Source organism: Rhinoderma darwinii, chromosome 4, assembly GCF_050947455.1.
Source record: "Rhinoderma darwinii isolate aRhiDar2 chromosome 4, aRhiDar2.hap1, whole genome shotgun sequence".
Lineage (NCBI taxonomy): Eukaryota > Metazoa > Chordata > Amphibia > Anura > Rhinodermatidae > Rhinoderma > Rhinoderma darwinii.
In genome coordinates, this window is record NC_134690.1 from 312,010,915 (window position 1) to 312,033,953 (window position 23,039).

The 23,039-nt window shown below is 43.6% G+C and overlaps 1 protein-coding gene across 6 annotated transcripts in view; it reads left to right on the forward strand.

Annotated features, from left to right (window-relative positions):
• Positions 1-23,039, forward strand: part of PHF10 (PHD finger protein 10) — a 243,444-nt gene that overhangs the window by 89,601 nt on the left and 130,804 nt on the right. For all 6 annotated transcript variants that reach the window (XR_012883215.1, XM_075862734.1, XM_075862732.1 and 3 more), the window contains exons 4-5: positions 930-1,013; positions 20,558-20,691. Coding sequence is in view for 5 of the 6 variants with exons in the window: in XM_075862734.1 (XP_075718849.1) it covers positions 930-1,013; positions 20,558-20,691 (218 nt within the window). In the remaining variant the exon portion in view is untranslated. The remainder of the gene's footprint in view (positions 1-929; positions 1,014-20,557; positions 20,692-23,039) is intronic.

Sequence of the window (23,039 nt, forward strand, 5' to 3'; positions counted from 1 at the left end):
CATATCATTTCTCACATACAGACATACACCACCATCTTTCCTATTTGCCCTGTCTTTCCGAAACCGTGTAAAACCCTGTAGATTTACAGCCCAGTCATGTGAAGTCTAGCCGTGTTTCAGCAACACCAACTATATCTATTTTCTTCCAGTACCAAGACCTCCAGCTCCCCCAATTTGCTTGCTAGACTTCTGCCATTTGTGAACATACACTTTATCTTGCCTTTTTACATTTTTCACTTTCAGTATCAGAAATGTGATTATTTGACATTATTATGGCACTTTTATTTTCATTGCTGTTTTGTAACAAAAGGATCTCCTTATCCTGTTGTATAGTCCTCTCCCCACAGTTTGTTTCTGTCCCCACCAATATAGTCTGACCCCTCTCTAACCTAACTACCCCTTTATTTTGTACATTGACCTCCCTCCACACTGCTTTCTGCGTGAAAAAAAACCGCACCACAATGTGGTATGGCTTTTCGTACGGCATTGCATTCCCTGCGGGATTCAGGGAGGTTATGCTCTGCAGCAAGACACAGCATATCCGCCCTCAACACTCTGTGTGTGTTCCTAGCTTTAAAGTTGCGTTGTGTTGGCGCTGCTATTCTATAAAGTTCTTTCATCAGGTTTACTTGAAGGGATTGAGACCGGATTAGAACTGCAAAGCCCAGCTGATTGACATTCAACATAGCTGCACGTTTACCTGACCTCAAGGCGGAAAAAGAAAGGGAGATCTTTTCTCAGAGCGTTGTGTATTTGTAGACTCATTTGGTCGTCACAGCGGCTATGTATGTTTTTACTGGTTTAAATGTGATTTTAAGGGAATTTTTGATTATTTGTCCTTCTCCGACCGTTGTACAGTGTGTGTGTGGTCATTTTTGTTGCTCTATTGCTGAAATTGTAATTTTATATATTTTTTATTTTTTTTAAAGATTTAGAACGAAGAGATCTTTCACACAAGGAGAAAGTTTACCTAAGAGAGCTTAACGTCATTACAGAAACTCAGTGTACATTAGGTAGGTAATTGCATTTCCTAATTTTGTTTCCTAAATATGTATTTGTGTATCCATAACTTGCCACTGCATTCTATGTTACGGATTTATTTTATCAAAGCTTAGGGCAACCAAGAATTACTGAAATTATTAAGCCTTTTATATAACCCTAAGGGCTTGTCCACACACAACGGAATTGCTGCAGAAAAGTTCTGCAGCAATTCCGTTAAAAAACGCAGAAAATGGTGCGTATTTTACTGCGAAAATGGTGCGTATTTTGCTTCGATTTTCACAATGTTAGGAGATGGAGACACCCCTGTATTGCTGCGTTTTTCAGTCCACTTTCCACAGCAGGAATTGACATGCTGCAGTCCGAAAAATACGCACCGCAGGTCTGCTCAGATTTTTTACTCAGTGTGTGGATGAGATTTGTTAAATCTCATCCACTATGCTGCTACTGTATTCTGCGGTTTTTTTTCAGTCTGAAATTCCATCCAAAAAAAGCGGCAATTCCGCAGCGTGTGGACGAGCCCTATATCTGTGTTTTCCTGCCCACAAAATGAAACAAACCTTTATCACTACAAGGAAAGAGCAAAAGACACGGCGCCAAGTAGCGTGATCAATAGTTTAAGGAGCAAAACGGTACATAAATGCTCACCTGTTCAGTGGCAAATTACCGGCATGTAATTTGTATCGATAAGCTGCTGCCAATCCCAGACGCAATCCCCGTGGAGATGCCAATGTAATATTGTAGTAATAGCAAAAAACGGGATAAAACGGCGCTGCTTATAAAAGGTACGGTTTATTGGAAAGAATGCTACGCGTTTCGGCGCCGGACCGGCGTCTTCATCAGGCATGTCGCAGGGTTAAAATACACAAGTATATATACCCAATAGCATAGGTAAAACAAAAACTGATTGGACCAGTTCAGACCAGCCTTATGTTTGATATACCGATTTTAACTACTTTGTCATATATTATTTCCCTGTCACATGATGTAGTGCTTTGTTTTTACTTTGGTTTTATATAATTGTTTCAATGTCTGAACTTTGACCTGCTGGTTTTGGCGGTTTTGGATCAGGAGGCTGGTCTGAACTGGTCCAATCAGTTTTTGTTTTACCTATGCTATTAGGTATATATACTTGTGTATTTTAACCCTGCGACATGCCTGATGAAGACGCCGGTCCGGCACCGAAACGCGTAGCATTCTTTCCAATAAACCGTACCTTTTATAAGCAGCGCCGTTTTATCCCGTTTTTTGCTATTACTACAATTTTATCACTACAAGACAGGTCTGTGGCCTCTTTAATCATTTTTTTTATTTTTTTTTTAAAGGGAGCTTGTACACACTCAAATAAGCATACACATCGCCTGCAATATTTTTGTGAGCTGATCAGCAAGACAAAGGCCTCATGCACACGAAGGTGTTTCTGCGTCCGAAATTCATCCGAAAAAAATGTAGATTTTTTTGTGGACCCATTCATATCTATGGGCCCATGCACACGACCGTGGTTTACACAGACGTTTGTGGCTGCAATTGTGGACTGTAAAAACTCAGGACAAGTAATTTTACAGTCTGCAGTTGTGGTCTGTTCCCATTGAAACAAATGCACATCTATGAGCGTGGCCCGTGATTGCGGATGGGACGCGGATGACACTCCGCTGTCATCTTTGCCGTAATCACTGCAAATGCACACGGCTACAGCCGTCTGCATGAGGCCTTACCTATAGTGTTTCCAGGATCTCTAGGTGTTCGTAACGGACTTGTAGAAATCTGGAAGATTTCTTCCTAATCCCTTCCATTTGCAATTGATGGTAGGGTCCTCACTAGCAGGCGGGACCCAACATGCCTGTTCTATTGCAATTATGTTTGTGCGAATATTGCAGTATGGGATAGAATAAATTGACACAGGAATATTAACCCCTTCCCGCATAACGACGTGTCTGGTACGTCGTAGTGCTGGAGAGAATATATGGAGCGCACTCATACGAGCACACTCCATACGCTGCGGGTGTCTGCTGTGTTTTACAGCCGCCACCTGGGACCAAATGTCAGGAACAGCGTTCGCTATTTAACCCCTTAAATGCTGCGGACAATCGCATCTGAGGAAAATAAGTTAGAAGAAACTCCTCATTTTTCCTCTAAAGTAATGTAAAAATAAAGTTAACAAAATTAGTAGCGCACGGTGAAAGCCGTAAAAAAATAAAACCTTTAAAACACCAAAATGAACTTGGCTCTCAAAAAAATTGTAAGAAATAGTGATGAAAAAAATCATATGTACCAAAAACAATAATACCGGTAAAGTCCAGCTCGACCCGCAAAAAATGATCCGTTACACCGCTCAACTAATGAAAAAATAAAAGTTATGGAGACACAATTTTTTTTTTTTTAAACCTTTTTTTTTTCTCTAAAAGTAGTAAAATATATATATAACTATATACATTTCGTATCACCGTAATCGTTTTGAGCCACAGAATAAAGTTTAAGTTGTCTTTTCTACCGCACGGTGAAACCGTAAAAACGAAACCCAAAAAACAATTGAGGAATCTGTTTGTTTTTTTTTCCAACTTTGACATCGCGAGAGATGATTTAAAATGAGATTACTCTTGCCTTTCTGTAAATACGACACTACAGACGCTACAGAAATGTCAGGATTCTGAATAGACCTCACGTCCTGGCTGGAGGTAATGTATAGTCACTGTCAGGACTCTTGAGTAACGTTAATGTGTGTGTATGTGGCTGCACATAGTGATGTAATAAGATCACTATATTCCGTGTAAATGAATGGGGAGAAGTGTATGACGCTGATTGGTCAGCGTCATACATTTCTCTCCACAACGCCCACTTGGTCAAAAAGTAAAACGCTCCCAGTTCTCCATTAAGAAACTCATTAGCATAAATATAAAATAGGTCATAACTTCGTCAAAAATTATTGTTTTTCTAAATAAAAAACACTGCTGTAATCTACATTACAGCGCCGATCACATTATGTACAAGATATGGTACTTATAATGTGGTGACGGAGCCTCTTTAAGGGGTTAATGGAGGAATTACTGGGGTTTTAAAATAATTTCATATATTTTACGCCAGATGTAATAAGACTCATGCCTTCTAAATTGTTCAATGTTTGCCTCCTTAGATCACTGAACATCCCAAAACGTTTGGGGTTATCCTAATATTTTTTTTGCCAAATGTGAGATGAGCCTTTAAAGAGGCTCTGTCACCACATTATAAGTGCCCTATCTCCTATATAAGGAGGTCAGCGCTATAATGTAGGTGACAGTAATGCTTTTTATTTCGAAAAACGATCTATTTTAAACCACTTTATGAGCTTTATGCTAATGAGTTTCTTAATGCCCAAGTGGGCGTTGTACAGAGGAGTGTATGTTGCTGGCCAATCAGCGTCATGCACTTCTCTCTATTCATTTACACTGCACTAGCGATATAGTTATAGCCTGGATGTGATGTTTATTCAGAATCCTGACATGTCTGTAGCGTCTCTGTGAGATTCCAGCAAGGCAGGCATAATCTCGTTTGAAATGACAAGTTACATCGTAATCTCGCAAGATTACGCTTGCCTTGCTGGAACGTCACAGAAATTATTCAGAAGTGGTCAGGATTCTGAATAAACATCACGTCCAGGCTGGTAGTGATGTATAGTCATTATCAGGACACTGCAGTAATGTTAGTGTTTGTGTAAGTGACTGCACTAGCGATATACCTATATAGCTAGTGCAGTGTAAATTAATGGAGAGAAGTGCATGACGCTGACTCCTCTGTACAAAGCCCACTTGGTCTAACGTAAAAAAACGCCCACTTGGGCATTAAGAAACTCATTAGCATAAAGCTAAAAATCTGTCATAAAGTGGTTTAAAATAGATCGTTTTTCGAAATAAAAAGCATTACTGTCACCTACATTATAGCGCCCATCTCCTTATGTAGGAGATAGGGCACTTATGTGGTGACAGAGCCTCTTTAAGTTCCGATTGGTTAGCAGTAGTTTTTTGCAAATATCTCTCATGGTATGCTGGCCAATAGGGAAGATTCACTACATTTTCTCTTTTTGGAGACTATCACTCGAGATGGTTAGCTGGAGTCCTTTAGCCTTAAAGGGAAGGTGTCACGAAAATTTTTTTTTTTATGTTATTGCCTTTAGTATGTCATTAAAATAAATTGTATTTATTTGTCTTTGTTGTACTTTTTTCTTTTTTCTTTATTTTACTTCTCTATGGGGGCTGCCATTTTTTTTTTTTCATCTCGAAATTAATTTTTCTAGCGACACATTCCCTTTAAGGTACTATTACATGGCCCGAGATGGGCGTCGATCAATGGGACTGATCGTTTGCTCCTAACACACGGAGCAATGATTGGATATGTATATGGACGAGCGCTAGTTACTCTGATCGCTCGTCCATATACATTTTCATCATGTCGACAGAGCATTGCCCTGATTACACATGGAGATATGCTGCTGACAACGATCATTTTTAATTCTGCATAAGGCCCTGTTGGGTTATTTGACGCGGAAACAGCGTCGGAATCCAAACCAAAAAATACCCCAAATCTCTTCCCATTGATTTCAATGGGAGTCAGGGTTTTTGTTTTTTTGTTTTTTTTTAAAAAAAAAGGCTACCTGACCTATCTTGAGGAGTTTTCTGCCTCAAAAACCCCGTTGAAGTCAATGGAAGACTGAATAAAACGCCGTTTTTTTTACGTGGTTTTTGGCAAAAACTGCCTGCGTTTTTTTTTTCCACAACCTGTTTAAGAAAGAGGTAAAAAAAAAAAAAGTCTAAAAAAACGCGTCAAACGCGTGTGGCACAAATCCACTTAAAAAATCCAGAGCCGATTTATCCTGGCAGAATATTCTACCTGCAATAAACTCTGTGCGAACTGACCGAAGAAGAGAGCTGCCGATGAACGAGCGTTTTTTCATTCATCGGCTGATCGTTGCCCTTATTACACATCAATGATCAAGAACGAGCGTTCATATGAGCGCTAGTTTGCCTGATCATTGGCCTGGCTAATAGGCCTTTTGGAAATGACTTTTTAGCTCTTGACAGACTGGTATACTCATTGTTTTCTTTCTAATCTAATTTAGGATTTTTAAATCCCACTGTTAGGCTGGGTTCACACACACTATTTATGGACGTAATTCGGGCGTTTTAGCCCCGAATTACGGTGGAAAATACGGCTCCAAAGTGCCGGCAAACATCTGCCCATTCATTTGAATGGGCTTTACGATGTTCTGTGCCGACGGTAATTTTTTTTACGCGCTGCTGTCAAAAGGCGGCGCGTAAAAAAGACGCCCACGTCAAAGAAGTGCCTGTCACTACTTCAGACATAAATGGAGCCGTTTTCCATAGACTCCATGGAAAAATAGCACCAATTATGGATGCAGCGAAAGACGCCTGCACATGCCATTATGGCTGAAATTACGGTATTTTCTCCTGAAAACAGCTCCGTAATTTCAGCCATAACGGACGTGTACGTGTGAACATACCCTTAGGCTGTTAGAGATTGGTTCAGAGTGCACTAGACCAGAGGAGGTGCACGAATAGGGTCCCAACCCAATCGTATTAGAAAAAGTATTCCCCCCCATTTTTATAACCAGCCCGATACAACACAGCAGCAGCAGCCTAGCATTACAAGGGTGGGAAGGTCCACTGTTTTTGGCCCTTCCCAGCCTCATAATACCAGCCTACGGCCGCCCCAGTACCCGACCATCACAACAGATGGTCGGGTACTGGATCGTACCAAGCTCTTCCCGGCACCCCTGGTGGTGGTGGGTACCGGGGTAATAATGGGTGGTTAGTGCTAGCCTCTGCACCGGCTAACACTAAGTACCGCCTTAATAATGGACGCTGTCAATCAGCCAACTGCCATTATCTAGGCCCTAATAAAGTTTGAAAAAAAAATACAAAGACAATTTTTTTTTATTGAAATAAGAAATCCCCAACAAAACCCTCGTTAACCATTTTATTAAAATTTTCAAAAAACGTAGATCTACGCAGTAGTCCAACGAATCGAAAGACGTAGTCCAATCGGTACATCAAAATCTGCAACAACATAAAAAAACAGTTATCAATGTGAACAATACCGATACTTATACTCACCTACACACACACAAACAACCACACACAAACATATACACAAACACATATAAACACACACCCATATATTACACAAACACACACATAAACACATATACACACACACATATACACATATACACACACACATATACACACACACATATACACACACACATATACACACACACATATACACACACACATGTACACAAACACACCCATATATACACAAACATATATACACACACACATATATACACAAACACACACGTATACAAAAACACACACAAACATATACACACAAACCTATACACATATGCACAAACACACCCATATATACACAAACACACACACATATACACACACACATATGCATACATATACACATATGCACAAACACACCCATATATACACAAACACACACATATACACACACATATACATATACAAAAACACACAAACATATACACACAAACATATGCACAAACACACCCACATACACAAACACACACACACATAAACACACACACAAACCTATACACAAACACACATATACACACAAACATATACACAAACACATGTACACAAACAAACCCACATATACACAAACATATACATATATACACAAACACACACATATACACAAACACACCCATATATACACAAACACACACACATAAACACACCAAAAAAGCACACACACATATACACACAAACATATACACACAAACATATGTACACAAACACACCCATATATACATAAACACATACACAAACCCACACATATACAAAAACACACACACACACAAACATATACACAAACACACCCATATATACACACACACAAATATACACAAAAATATACACAAACATATACACACAAATACACCCATATATACACTCACACATAAACACACACACATATACACAAACACACCCATATATACACAAACACAGACACACACACACACACACACACACACACACACTTACCTTTAGCGGAGCGCAGACTTCTCGCGACGGGTGCCTTCCACTTCATCTCCTTGCATCTCCTGCGCATGCGCCGAGATGCGCGTTCATGAGTAAATGACATCCTCTGCTCCGGACGCAGAGGATGTCATTACGCATGCGCGGCCACCGCTAAAGGTAAATAGCGGTGGCCGGGAACCTAGGCAACGAGCAGGATACAAAGAGGGACCGACCGCAACTTCAATCAACGATATCAAGAAAACGACATCGCTGGACGACGGACAGGTAATTCGAATTCTTCTTATTTTTACATGGGGGAGCTAACTAGCACCATTTATCAACTTGGGACAACCCCTTTAAGGAAAGAAAACATAGCAGGGAAAACATCGTGCATTTGATGTTCTGTAGGTATAATAACTTGTACGACACATTGATGTTTTATAGTCAAGCGGGCAGAGAACGCATAGTAACTTAGCTAACCTAGTAAGTCTTTTAGAGATCAGGTATCCCATGCACTTATTTGCTGAAGGCTGCTGGTGTGCTATCAGATAGAAGTATCACTCCTTTAAACTATCTAGATGAACAAGTTAGGCAATATATGGTGAGTATGCTGCTTTCTACCGTCTCCCAGGTGTAACTGGGTAAAAGAACTGCAGTGAGTACAAGACTATTATAGTCTTACCTCGTTCCCACTGGTCGCTGGTGTGTCCAGATGGTCGGCGCTGTCAGAACCTACCAGATCTGCGCTACTGTGGTTCCCCTTCAGTAGGACACGCCCCCGTCACGGCACAAGACTTAAAGAGGCTCTGTCACCAGATTTTGCAACCCCTATCTGCTATTGCAGCAGATAGGCGCTGCAATGTAGATTACAGTAACATTTTTATTTTTAAAAAACGAGCATTTTTGGTCAAGTTATGACCATTTTTGTATTTATGCAAATGAGGCTTGCAAAAGTCCAAGTGGGCATGTTTAAAGTAAAAGTCCAAGTGGGCGTGTATTATGTGCGTACATCGGGGCGTTTTTACTACTTTTACTAGCTGGGCGTTCTGACGAGAAGTATCATCGACTTCTCTTCAGAACGCCCAGCTTCTGGCAGTGCAGACACAGCCGTGTTCTCGAGAGATCACGCTGTGACGTCACTTCCCCAGGTCCTGCATCGTGTCAGACGAGCGAGGACACATCGGCACCAGAGGCTACAGATGATTCTGCAGCAGCATCGGCGTTTGCAGGTAAGTCGATGTAGCTACTTACCTGCAAACGCTGATGCTGCTGCTGCAGAATCAACTGTAGCCTCTGGTGCCGATGTGGCCAACACGATGCAGGACCTGGGGCAGGAAGTGAGTGACGTCACAGCATGATCTCTCGAGAACACGCTGTGTGTCTGCACTGCCAGAAGCTGGGCGTTCTGAAGAGAAGTGGATGATACTTCTCGTCAGAACGCCCAGCTAGTAAAAGTAGTAAAAACGCCCCGATGTACGCACATAATACACGCCCACTTGGACTTTTGCTAGCCTCATTTGCATAAATATAAAAATGGTCATAACTTGGCCAAAAATGCTCGTTTTAAAAAAAATAAAAACGTTACTGTAATCTACATTGCAGCGCCTATATGCTGCAATAGCAGATAGGGGTTGCAAAATCTGGTGACAGAGCCTCTTTAAATACTGAAGTCTAGATATTTCTCGTGTGGAATAAAAGCATCTACAGAACCTTTCACCAATGTATATTCTTCTGTCAGGGATTTGTGCAGCATGGAGTATTAAGATGGATATTGTCGATTTTATTAAATTCTGCTGTGCATTATCTAGACCTCTGGGAGACATTCTATTTTATACCATACGTCTGACCATATCGTGATGTTGTGCCAAGGATTAGGATGTCATCCATCCATTTACACGCAATATTGAAGTTTACTACTTTATGATATGTATATCATGTACAATGTAGGAATCTCACATGTGTTGTTCCTTAGAGCCTGTTCTTGTTTTAACTTTATTATTTACGTTTGTTGCTTCAAATTGTATTTTTATTTCTCACTTATGTCATGGTATATGTTACTTTTATGGTTCATATATGTATATGATGCTAATATACTTACGTGTATTGTTCTGTACACTTATAGTGCCTGACGAAGGTCCTTTGACCGAAACGTTGCACGCACCAAACCCCTGGCATCTAATGCAATAAATTCAAAGAATTTAAAACCCACGACTGTGTGCCGAATACTTTTTCTGATACCCTAAGGCCTCCTGCACACGACCGTAGTGTTTTTCTGTTCCGCAAATTCCAGGACCGTGTTCCGTGAAATGTCCTCCGCAGTTCATCCGTATGTAATCCGCAAAATGCGGATAAAAAAAAAAAAGCCTAGGTAAAACAGGATGACGACAGAACTCATTCCCGGTCGTCGCCTAGCAACACTTCCGCAAATCCGCAAACTGCGGTTGACACACGGAAGTGTACCCGCATTTTCCACGGGCCCATTGACTTCTATGGGCATGTCCGCATCGAATTTGCGGGCCGTAATAAGACATGTCCTGAGTTTGTGCGGCACAGATTTGCGGACATGCGGTGACCCGTGAAAACACGGATAGTGTGTATGGGCCCATAGAAATTAATGGGTCCGCAATTCTCCCGTGGATTTTTGGGGAAATTGCGGACGCAAAAACACGTTCGTGTGCATGGGGCCTTAGGCTGTGTTCACACAGTTTTTTGCAGGAGGAAAATTCCTCCTGCAAATACTGCTCCAGACGGTTTTTGCACAGTGGTTTGACAAAAACTTGTCAAAACACTCGTCGAGGCGTTTTTTCCCTCTTTCTGACTGATTTGAAATGGGGTTTTGGAGGCGGAAACCGCCTCAAGATGGGTCGTGACGCTTCTTTTTACCGCGACGTGTTTTTTTTACTCGCGGTAAATAAACTCGTCCAACTCCCACTTAAATCAATGGGAGGCATTTTCGGGCGGTTTTCGAGGAGTTTTGCGGCGCGGTTTCCGCGTCAAAAAACTCACAAAAAACTGTGTGCACAGGGCCTAAGAACGTCTTTCTAACCACACGGCAAGCTGCCGCAATGTGTATAGACGCCCTTAAAGGGAAGGTGTCATGAATCTTTTTTTTTTTTTTTTTTTTTTTATATCATATTGCTTTTAATATGATCTTACCATAAATTTGATTTGTGTTCTCATGTTCTACTTTTTACTTTGTTCTTACTTTTACTTCTCTATGGGGGCTGCCATTTTTTTCATCTCTGTATGTGTCGATTAACGACACATGCAGAGATGGAATATGGCACATACAACTCCATAGAGACTGCGAACGGGAGCCGTTCCATTCTCTGAAGCAAACGCCGTCTGTGTTGGAACGGCGCATGTGCCACTCACGCACAGACCAAAACGAAGCTCGTTCGCAGAGCGAAATCCGGCGCCATTTTCATGTGGACCGGAAGCTGTTGCCGGACAGTAAGATGACGACTTCCGGCTGCGGCTTCTGCCATATGTTCAAGGAAGCGAAGGCGTAACGAATAGGAGCGGATGCGGCGGCAGGAGAAGGTAATTTATGTTCGTGTATGTGATGTTTGTATTATGTTCGTGTTATACTGTCGTCTGAGCACTGTATCTAATCCTATACTGTGCGGTCGCTCAGAAAATGGCGGCACACAGTGTAGGAGGTTTGAAGGTTCAAACCCCTCCTTCTCCTGGCACTAGCCAGAATAAGGGAGGGGGGATTGTGTGAGGACACTGGAGAGAGTGTGTCTACCCCAAATTTGCAGCATAAAGCAATGAGGTTGCTTTACCACATTGACCAAGCTGCAATTTTGGGAACTGCTCCCTCTAGTGGCCAGCACATGGAAATTAGAATCTAATTTATAATATTTCCTGACTTGTGAAAAAATTAAAACAATGTGTAATCACTTAAATAATGATTGTTTAACTGAAAAAAAAAATTTTTTATTTCTAGCGACACATTTCCTTTAAATGATGTTTAGCTTGAAAAGGGCTAATCAGGCCTATGTGTGATTTAGAGGCTCTGTTACCGGATTATAAGTGCCCTATCTCCTGCATAATGTGAAAGGCGCTGTAATGTACAGGGTGGGCCATTTATATGGATACACCTAAATAAAATGGGAATGGTTGGTGATATTAACTTCCTGTTTGTGGCACATTAGTATATGGGAGGGGGGAAATTTTCAAGCTGGGTGTTGACCATGGTGGCCATTTTGAAGTTGGCCATTTTGTATCCAACTTTCGTTTTTTCAATGGGAAGAGGGTCATGTGACACATCAAACCTATCGAGAATTTCACAAGAAAAACAAAGGTGTGCTTGGTTTTAACGTTACTTTATTCTTTCATGAGTTATTTACAAGTTTCTGACCACTTATAAAATGTGTTCAAAGTGCTGCCCATTGTGTTGGATTGTCAATGCAACACTCTTCTCCCACTCTTCACACACACTGATAGCAACACCGCAGAAGAAATGCTAGCACAGGCTTCAAGTATCCGTAGTTTCAGTTTCTGCACATCTCGGATCTTCACAGCATAGACAATTGCCTTCAGATGACCCCAAAGATAAAAGTCTATGGGGGTCAGATCGGGAGACCTAGGGGGCCATTCAACTGGCCCACGACGACCAATCCACTTTCCAGGAAACTGTTCATCTAGGAATGGTCGGACCTGACACCCATAATGTGGTGGTGCACCATCTTGCTGGAAAAACTCAGGGAACGTGCCAGCGTCAGTGCATAAAGAGGGAAACACATCATCATGTAGCAATTTCAGATATCCCCTGGCCTTGAGGTTTCCATTGATGAAGAATGGCCCCACTATCTTTATCAGAAACTTGTAAATAACTCATGAAAGAATAAAGTAACGTTAAAACCAAGCACACCATTGTTTTTCTTGTGAAATTCTCGATAAGTTTGATGTGTCACATGACCCTCTTCCCATTGAAAAAATGAGTTGGATACAAAATGGCCCACTTCAAAATGGCCGCCATGGTCAACACCCAGCTTGAAACGTTTCCCCCCTCCCATATACTAATGTGCCACAAACAGGAAGTTAATATCACCAACCATTCCCATTTTATTTAGGTGTATCCATATTAATGGGCCACCCTGTAGATAACTGTGGTTTTTATTTTTACACGGAGCTATTGATGGGGACGAGGCGTCGTTACTCCGATCGCTCGTCCCTATACATTGTCGGCAGCGCGTCTCCCTATTTAGGCTGGGTTCACACGATCTATTTTCAGGCGTAAACGAGGCGTATTATGCCTCGTTTTACATCTGAAAATAGGGCTCCAATACGTCGGCAAACATCTGCCCATTCATTTGAATGGGTTTGCCGACGTACTGTGCCGACCACTTGTCATTTACGCGTCGTCGTTTGACAGCTGTCAAACAACTACGCGTAAATTGACTGCCTCGGCAAAGAAGTGCAGGACACTTCTTTGCAACGTAATTTGAGCCGTTCTTCATTGAAGTCAATGAGGAGCAGCTCAAGATTACGGGCGTCAAAGACGCCTCGCATAATGCGAGGAGGAGATTTTACGTCTGAAACGACGCAGCTGTTTTCTCCTGAAAACTGTCTGTCTTTTCAGACGTAAAAGACAGTTCTCATGTGCACAGACCCTTACACAAGGAGATGTGCTGAGGGCATTGATAATATTTAACTTTTTTTAAAACGGTACGACCAGCAGATTATCGAGCAACGTTTGCTCGTTCGTCTGCTGATTGTTCCCCTGTTTACGCAGGGCAATTATCGGCAACGAGCGTTCTATGAACGCTCATTTGCTCGATAATCGTCTGGTGTAAACCCCCTTCAGAGAACTTTCACATGTGCCATTTTGATGCAGTCTGATACCAAGGCGTGGGCCTAAAAGGGAAGGAAAGTAAATAGGAAAAATTGTACTTTAGCTATAGTCACACGACTGAAAAAAAATGGCCATAAAAAACTGATCAAGTATCGGTGTATCTCCAAATTTTCATCCATTTCCAGTCAGTCTGTCTGTTTTTAAGTGCCGTTTGACGTCCATTTTACATCCGTTAAGTAAACGAATAAATTTCAATTGTCAGGTTTTTTTTTTTTTTGTCCCAACCCCCTGAAAACACCCAAAGGAAGGTCATTGCCATGATTGTTTCACAGCCCCCCTGTAGATGATGGAACACAGCCCCCCTGTAGATGATGGAACACAGCCCCCCCTGTAGATGATGGCACACAGCCCCCCCCTGTAGATGATGGCACACAGCCCCCCCCCCTGTAGATGATGGCACACAGCCCCCCCCCCTGTAGATGATGGCACACAGCCCCCCCCCCTGTAGATGATGGCACACAGCCCCCCCCTGTAGATGATGGCACACAGCCCCCCCCTGTAGATGATGGCACACAGCCCCCCCCTGTAGATGATGGCACACAGCCCCCCCTGTAGATGATGGCACACAGCCCCCCCCTGTAGATGATGGCACACAGCCCCCCCCTGTAGATGATGGCACACAGCCCCCCCCTGTAGATGATGGCACACAGCCCCCCCCTGTAGATGATGGCACACAGCCCCCCCCTGTAGATGATGGCACACAGCCCCCCCCTGTAGATGATGGCACACAGCCCCCCCCTGTAGATGATGGCACACAGCCCCCCCCTGTAGATGATGGCACACAGCCCCCCCCTGTAGATGATGGCACACAGCCCCCCCCTGTAGATGATGGCACACAGCCCCCCCCTGTAGATGATGGCACACAGCCCCCCCCTGTAGATGATGGCACACAGCCCCCCCCTGTAGATGATGGCACACAGCCCCCCCCTGTAGATGATGGCACACAGCCCCCCCCCCTGTAGATGATGGCACACAGCCCCCCCCCTGTAGATGATGGCACACAGCCCCCCCCCGTAGATGATGGCACACAGCCCCCCCCCTGTAGATGATGGCACACAGGCCCCCTCCCTGTAGATGATGGCACACAGGCCCCCTCCCTGTAGATGATGGCACACGGCCCCCCCCCTGTAGATGATGGCACACGGCCCCCCCCCTGTAGATGATGGCACACGGCCCCCCCCCTGTAGATGATGGCACACGGCCCCCCCCCTGTAGATGATGGCACACGGCCCCCCCCCTGTAGATGATGGCACACGGCCCCCCCCCTGTAGATGATGGCACACGGCCCCCCCCCTGTAGATGATGGCACACGGCCCCCCCCCCTGTAGATGATGGCACACGGCCCCCCCCCTGTAGATGATGGCACACGGCCCCCCCCCTGTAGATGATGGCACACGGCCCCCCCCCTGTAGATGATGGCACACGGCCCCCCCCCTGTAGATGATGGCACACGGCCCCCCCCCTGTAGATGATGGCACACGGCCCCCCCCTGTAGATGATGGCACACGGCCCCCCCTGTAGATGATGGCACACGGCCCCCCCCTGTAGATGATGGCACACGGCCCCCCCCCTGTAGATGATGGCACACGGCCCCCCCCCTGTAGATGATGGCACACGGCCCCCCCCTGTAGATGATGGCACACGGCCCCCCCCCCCCCCGTGGACGACAGCACACGGCCCCCCCCCCGTGGACGACGGCACACGGCCCCCCTCACCCCAACAAAAAAAATGGATTACACTTGTCAGATTATTTATTTTTTTGTCCCAACCCTCTTAAAAATCCCACAATGCCCATGTAGTTAGTGCTGCAATGTCTCTGTAGATAGTACCACAGAGCCCACACGTAGCGAACACCCCCCTTGTAGATAGCTCACTGTAGGAGTAGAATCCCTCTGGCCGGGGATTCTGCTCATAGACTCAGCCCTTGACGTCTCTGTCCATATATGGACAGTGACGTCAGGAGAGGGGAAACCCCTACCGGAGCGGGCCAGGGTTTTTTTCTGCTCCAGGAGTAACCCCTTGATGTTCCTGTCCATATATGGATAGTGACGCCGGGGGCTTCTGCAGGAGCAGAATCCCCTGCCAGAGCGGGGTCTGGTATCCAGGAATTCCTCCCCTACAGGGAGCTACAGTGGCGCTATCTACGGGGATGGGGGGTTGCTATGCTATCTTCAGGCAGAGGGGTGCTATCTACAAGACAGGAGTCCCCTGCCAGATATCTTGCGATGCTCTGGCCGGGGATTCCATTGTTGAAAGCCTGATATCACTGTCCTTTATATGGTCAGTAATGTCAAGGGCTTCCCTGGGCTCAGCGCTCAAAGCAGCGCTGTGTGCGGGGAGTCCTCGGCCACGATCCGTTTTTACCCGCCATTACAAGGACTGTTTCCCAAAAAACAGCCGGTCATAGATTGATCCATTAACTTCTATGGGAGCCATTTGGCCGTGACAATGGGCAGAAATGGGACATGTCCTATGTTTTTACATCCATTACTCAAGGGCCGTTAAATAAATGGCCAAGTGAATACACCCATAGAACTTCATTGTTCTGAAAACGGCCGTGTCACGCCTGTTTTTCACTGTCTGGTGAATGTAGCCTTCGGCCTCGTGCACACGACAGTAGTTCATACAGTGATCAGACATCATCTTTCAACTACATTTCTGGGCCGATTGACATTATGTGGCTTGTTGCCATGGTTAGCCCATAGAAATGCCCATGTAAAAGCAGGTATACAGGGACTGGTTTTAATAAATTATTATATCCTATATATATTCATTTTATAACTAAAGCACAAATAAATACAGTTTTGGCATGCACAGACGTCATTGCATGCTGCTGAGAACAGCGATGTGTCCGTATAAGACAGCACATGGTGAACAACGCAGTGTCACTGCGCTGACTAAATGAATGGAGAGAAGTGCATGACGCTGATTGGTCATACACTCCTCTGTACAACGCCCACTTGGTCTAAAGTAAAAACACGCCCAGTTGGGCATTAAGAAACGAATTAGAATAAAGCTAAAATCGCTCCTAACGTGGTAAAAATAGATCGTTTTTCTAAATAAGAAGCACTGCTGTCACCTACATTATAGCGCCCATCTCCTAATGTAGGAAATAGGGCACTTATAATTTGGTGACAGAGCCTCTTTAAGGACTAGGTCTATTTCGGCCTTAAGGACCAAGCATTTTTTTTTCGTTTTTCCCTCCCCCGCCTTCGAAGAGTCATAACTTTTATTTTTATTTTTATGTCCATATAGCCATATGAGGGCTTGTCTTTTGCGGGCCAATTTTTAGGTGTATATATTATATTGCTTATCTTTTATAAAAAAAAAATTTTAGGGAAGGAATTGCAAAAAAAAAAACTGCTATTCCAGCATTGGTTTTCGCGTTTCAAATTTATTGCTATTTACTATGCGGTATAAATAATCCCTCGTGCACGGCCGTGGTTTTCAGGTCGGCCGACAGCGGAGTGTCACCTGCGAGCCGCCTGCAAATCGCGGACCGTGCACATGGCCGTGGCCATTATTTGCTATGAGCCTGCACTGCAGAACACGGCCGTAATAAGACATGTCCGTTCTTTCTGCGGTCCAGGCTCCTGGGCCATGCGCAGACCATGGAAACCTCGGTCGTGTGCATGGCCCCATAGGAAGGAATGAATGGGGCCGCAATTCTGTGGATTTTCGGGGGAATTGCGGCCGCAATTCGTGTGCATGGGGCCTAACATGTTAACTTTATTCTATGGGTCAGTTCGATTACGGCGATACCAAATGTGTTTTATGTTTTACCACTTTTGCACAATGAAAACACTTTTAAATGAAAATTATTTGTTTTTGCTTCGCCGCTTTTTAAGAGCCGTAACTATTTATTTTTTATGTTGACGCCATATGAGAACTTGTTTTTGTGCTGGATGAGACTTAGTTTTTCATTGGTGTCGTTTTGGAGTACATGGGACTTATTGATTTAACGATTTCATTTTTTGATGGGGAGATTGGAATTTTTTTTTTATTTTTTGTACCGCGTTCATCCGGCGCTTTAATTAATGAGTTCACTTTATTACTCTGGTCGAGTTACGATCGCGCCGCTACTAAAAGGCATACAGCCAGGGAAGACCTGGGGGCCTTTGAGAGGCCCTGGCTGCCATGGCAACCTGTCGGCGATTTGCATTCGCGGGTCGCCGATCTGTGACCGAGGGCGCTCCCTCTCTCTGTCAAACAACTTAAATGTTAGGGTAGCTATTGACCGCGGCACTTAAAGAGGCTCTGTCACCAGATTTTGCAACCCCTATCTGCTATTGCAGCAGATAGGCGCTGCAATGTAGATTACAGTAACGTTTTTATTTTTTAAAAACGAGCATTTTTGGCCAAGTTATGACCATTTTTGTAGTTATGCGAATGAGGCTTGCAAAAGTCCAAGTGGGCGTGTATTATGTGCGTACATCGGGGCGTTTTTAATACTTTTACTAGCTGGGCGTTCTGATGAGAAGTATCATCCACTTCTCTTCAGAACGCCCAGCTTCTGCCAGATCACGCTGTGACGTCACTCACAGGTCCTGCATCGTGTCAGAAAAGCGAGGACACATCGGCACCAGAGGCTACAGTTGATTCTGCAGCAGCATCAGCGTTTGCAGGTAAGTAGCTACATCGACTTACCTGCTAACGCCGATGCTGCTGCAGAATCAACTGAAGCCTCTGGTGCCGATGTGTCCTCGCTCGTCTGACACGATGCAGGACCTGTGAGTGACGTCACAGCGTGATCTGGCAGAAGCTGGGCGTTCTGAAGAGAAGTGGATGATACTTCTCTTCAGAACGCCCAGCTAGTAAAAGTAGTAAAAACGCCCCGATGTACGCACATAATACACGCCCACTTGGACTTTTACTTTCAAACACACCCACTTGGACTTTTGCAAGCCTCATTTGCATAACTACAAAAATGGTCATAACTTGGCCAAAAATGCTCGTTTTTTAAAAATAAAAACGTTACTGTAATCTACATTGCAGCGCCTATCTGCTGCAATAGCAGATAGGGGTTGCAAAATCTGGTGACAGAGCCTCTTTAAGGTGTTAAACGGCTGGGATTGGAGTTTTCTCCAATCCTATCCGTTGCAGCGCGAGCCCGGCTGTCTGTTACGGCTGGGCTACTGTGGCGATCATGCGGGCACAGCTTCTGTACCCGCACAATCTCCTATGTGCAATGCGCTAATGGCTTCATTTCATACCGTGCCTGTACGTGATTCTGCACCAACGGGTTAAGGTAATAAACTAACAAACTTAGTTGCTATGGCTATACTTAGCAGGACTGCACATTTAAAGAGGCTCTGTCACCACATCATAAGTGCCCTATCCTACATAAGGAGATTGGCGCTATAATGTAGGTGATAGCAGTGCTTTTTATTTAGAAAAACTATCTATTTTTACCACATTATTAGCGATTTTAGCTTTATGCTAATTACTTTCCTAATGCCCAACTGGGCATGTTTTTACTTTAGACCAAGTGGGCGTTGTACAGAGGAGTGTATGACTCTGACCAATCGGCGTCCTACACTTCTCTCCATTCATTTAGTCAGTGCATAGGGATCCTGCTAGATCAGTATGTGCTGTCTTATACTGACAGATTAACGTTTAGACAGTGAAAAAGACTTTCCTTCCAGCCAGGACGGGATGACTATTCACAAACCCGACACTTCGGTAATGTTTGTTTGTGCTGTCATTTACAGCGTGATCTCGCGAGATTTACGCTTGCTCTGCTGTAAGTACCACAGAGATGTTACTGAAGTGTCGGGATTGTGAATAGACATCCCGTCCTAGCTGGAAGGAATGTGTATTCACTGTCTAAACACTTCAGTAATGTTAATGTGTCAGTATAAAACCGCACATACTGATCTAGCAGGATCCCTATGTGCTGACTAAATGAATGTAAAGGAGTGCATGACGCTGATTGGTCAGCGTCATACACTCCTCTGTACAACGCCCACTTGGTCTAAAGTAAAAACACGCCCAGTTGGGCATTAAGAAACGAAATAGCATAAAGCTAAAATCGCTAATAACGTGGTAAAAATAGATTTGTTTTTCTAAATAAAAAGCATTGCTGTCACCTACATTATAGCGCCCATCTCCTTATGTAGGAGATAGGGCACTTATAATGTGGTGACAGAGCCTCTTTAATTGTAGTAATCACTTATTATATAATGTGGTATTGCAATTCTCATAATGTCGCTATTTATTCTCCGTCATAAATTGGCCATACATTAAAACTTTTAGACGGCCAAAAATACAAATTTTGACTTTTTTGCCGGCTATCACCTTGCCCGTTGTCAGATATCAGTTGAAATGTTGACCTTTCATGTTGGATTTTTGTTTTATTGTCGAATGTAATTGTTGGCAATACTTGGAAAGTCATTCATGCCAACGGCAGCTGTGCGCCTAATCAATAAAAGCCCAGCCTAGGCCAGCACTGATCACAGATCAAGACGGAGATCGATCAGCAGAGCAACTTTCACAGACCAACCATGAACAACAAGTTAATCAGAAAACGGACATCTGAAGTCTAGTGTATGCCCTGCTTTAGACTAATCAAGTCTTATAATGTCAATGTCTGGTTGAACTGCTACTAGACTATCGGATTCATCTCCCCTTGCCGTTTTCAAAGGTCTGACGGCTGTACGAAGTGATGAAGTAATTGACCTCATGATAAAAGAATATCCTATCAAGCACGCTGAGTACTCGGTTATTCTTCAAGAAAGAGAGCGCCAGCGCATTACAGATCATTACAAGGAATACTCGGTAAGTTATATATAGTCCAGTGAAAAGGTACGAGAACCATTCATGTAAGCCCTAATGTTTTTCAATAATTTGTTTAGTTCAGTGTGGTATTATTAAAGTTTGCTTTTGCCTGTAAATCAAGTCATTTCAAAGTGAAATTGCTGAGTGACGATGGCATTAGACAGAATATTTTGTTTTTGGTAAAGGAGTTTTCCCAAAAACATTCATTATCTCCCCAGGATATGTGTTGAGTGTCTGATTTGTGGGAGTCTGACCGCTGGGACCACTGATCATGAGAACGAGCGTTCCCTTATGTGAATAAAGAAGTACTATGCATGCTCTGCCACTGCTCCATTCACTGTGTTTGGGACTGCCAGAGATAGCGGAGTACAGCACTATGCAGTCTCCGTCAATCCCATAGTGAAGGTAGATAAAACAGGATCCACCATTCGCAAGATGTGATGAACACAGCTCACCTCCTCCGCCTCCCTGCACAGTGACCTCTACACGGTCAAAGAGACATTTTCGAACACTCGCTTACTAGAAGTCAATGATTCATCTCCAGACTATAGGTTCCCGTGGTCTGTCTAAAGCATATCTTTAAATGTTGTTAAAGAGGCTCTGTCACCAGATTATAAAATCCCTATCTCCTATTGAATGTGATCGGCGCTGCAATGTAGATAACAGCAATGTTTATTTTTTTTAAAAACGATCATTATTGCCCAAGTTATGAGCAATTTTCAATTTTTGCAAATGAGCTTTTCAATGGACAACTGGGCGTGTTTTTTTCGTTTTACCAACTGGGCGTGTATTGTGTTTTTACCAACTGGGCGTTGTGAATAGAAGTGTATGACGCTGACAAATCAGCGTCATACAATTCTCATCGTTACCACCCAGCTTCTTTCACTGCAGACACACAGCGTGACGTCACCCACAGGTCCTTCAACCTTGGCTTCGGACGAGAGAAGATACATCGGCTCCAGGCGTCCGAGAGGGTAATATGCTCGTCTCTAGAGAGTTTACTATGCTTACCTGAACACGGTGATGCTGCTGCAGATTCAACTGTACCCTCTCGGACGCCTGGAGCCGATGTGTCTTCTCTCGTCCGACGCCAAGGTTGAAGGACCTGTGGGTGACGTCACGCTGTGTGTCTGCAGTGAAAGAAGCTGGGTGGGAACGATGAGAATTGTATGACGCTGATTTGTCAGCGTCATACACTTCTATTCACAACGCCCAATTGGTAAAAACACAATACACGCCCAGTTGGTAAAACGGGAAAACACACCCAGTTGTCCATTGAAAAGCTCATTTACATAAATATAAAATTGCTCATAACTTAAGCAAAAATGATCGTTCTTAAAAAAAATAAAAAAATAAAAACTTTGCGGTTATCTACATTGCAGCGCCGATCACATTCAATAGGAGATAGGGATTTTATAATCTGGTGACAGAGCCTCTTTAATGTAATAGTTTTAAGACCCTTGAGTTCAAGCTGAAGGTCTAAACTTCAATCACATCTTAATTGATTTGTCTCCAATCCATTGTGGTGGTGTAGAGTGGTTAAATGATGAAGATTATGCGAAATACTTCTCGATCCGGATGTATTAGGTTAAAGCAAGCTTGTTAAGTACAATGTGGTCATTTTGACAAATGAGAAGAAACCGGGCCTCTGATTTTTAGAAAACTAACATAAATTGCATGGTTCAGTTAAAGGCTATGTGCATCTTTTTGAACTACTATTTTTATTTTTTAAATTTATTTTTAAATAAATGTTTAGGTGATTTTAAGTAACTTTTCAATTAACTTCTGAATTAATTATTTTTTTTACTTTTTAAGATACAGCTTCTATAGATACAGGATACATGGAAGCCGCATCTTGCCGTCAAAGCCAACTCTGTCAGGTCAGCTGAACGAACGGTTCGGCAGAGAGCGAGTCCTGCCTGTCTCTGAAACACAGGATCCAGCCAATTTCTAAGTAATGAACTTAGATGTGATCGATATTAGCTGTATACTGTATGCCATAGAAACACAGGACCCGCTCTCAGCCGAGCCGGCAGTTTAGCTGAATCAGCTGAGAGAGAACAATTGGGTACAGTTGTATCGTAAATAGTAAAAAAATAAATAAAAAAAAATGTATATCATTTGAAAAGTTGCTTAACTGCTTCCCGACCGCCCTCAGTAAATTCACGTCGGCGCTTGCTGGACTCTGTGCAGCGCCGATGTGAATTCACGGTGGGTGTTCAAAGCGCGATCCGGGTGTCTCAGAGTAGCGCTGACACCCGGATCGTGCTGTTATCCCCTGCCTCTAGTCCCGGAGACCTGACCGGGACCTAATTGGTTCAGGTCCTGGTCATGTGATCGCAGGGAAA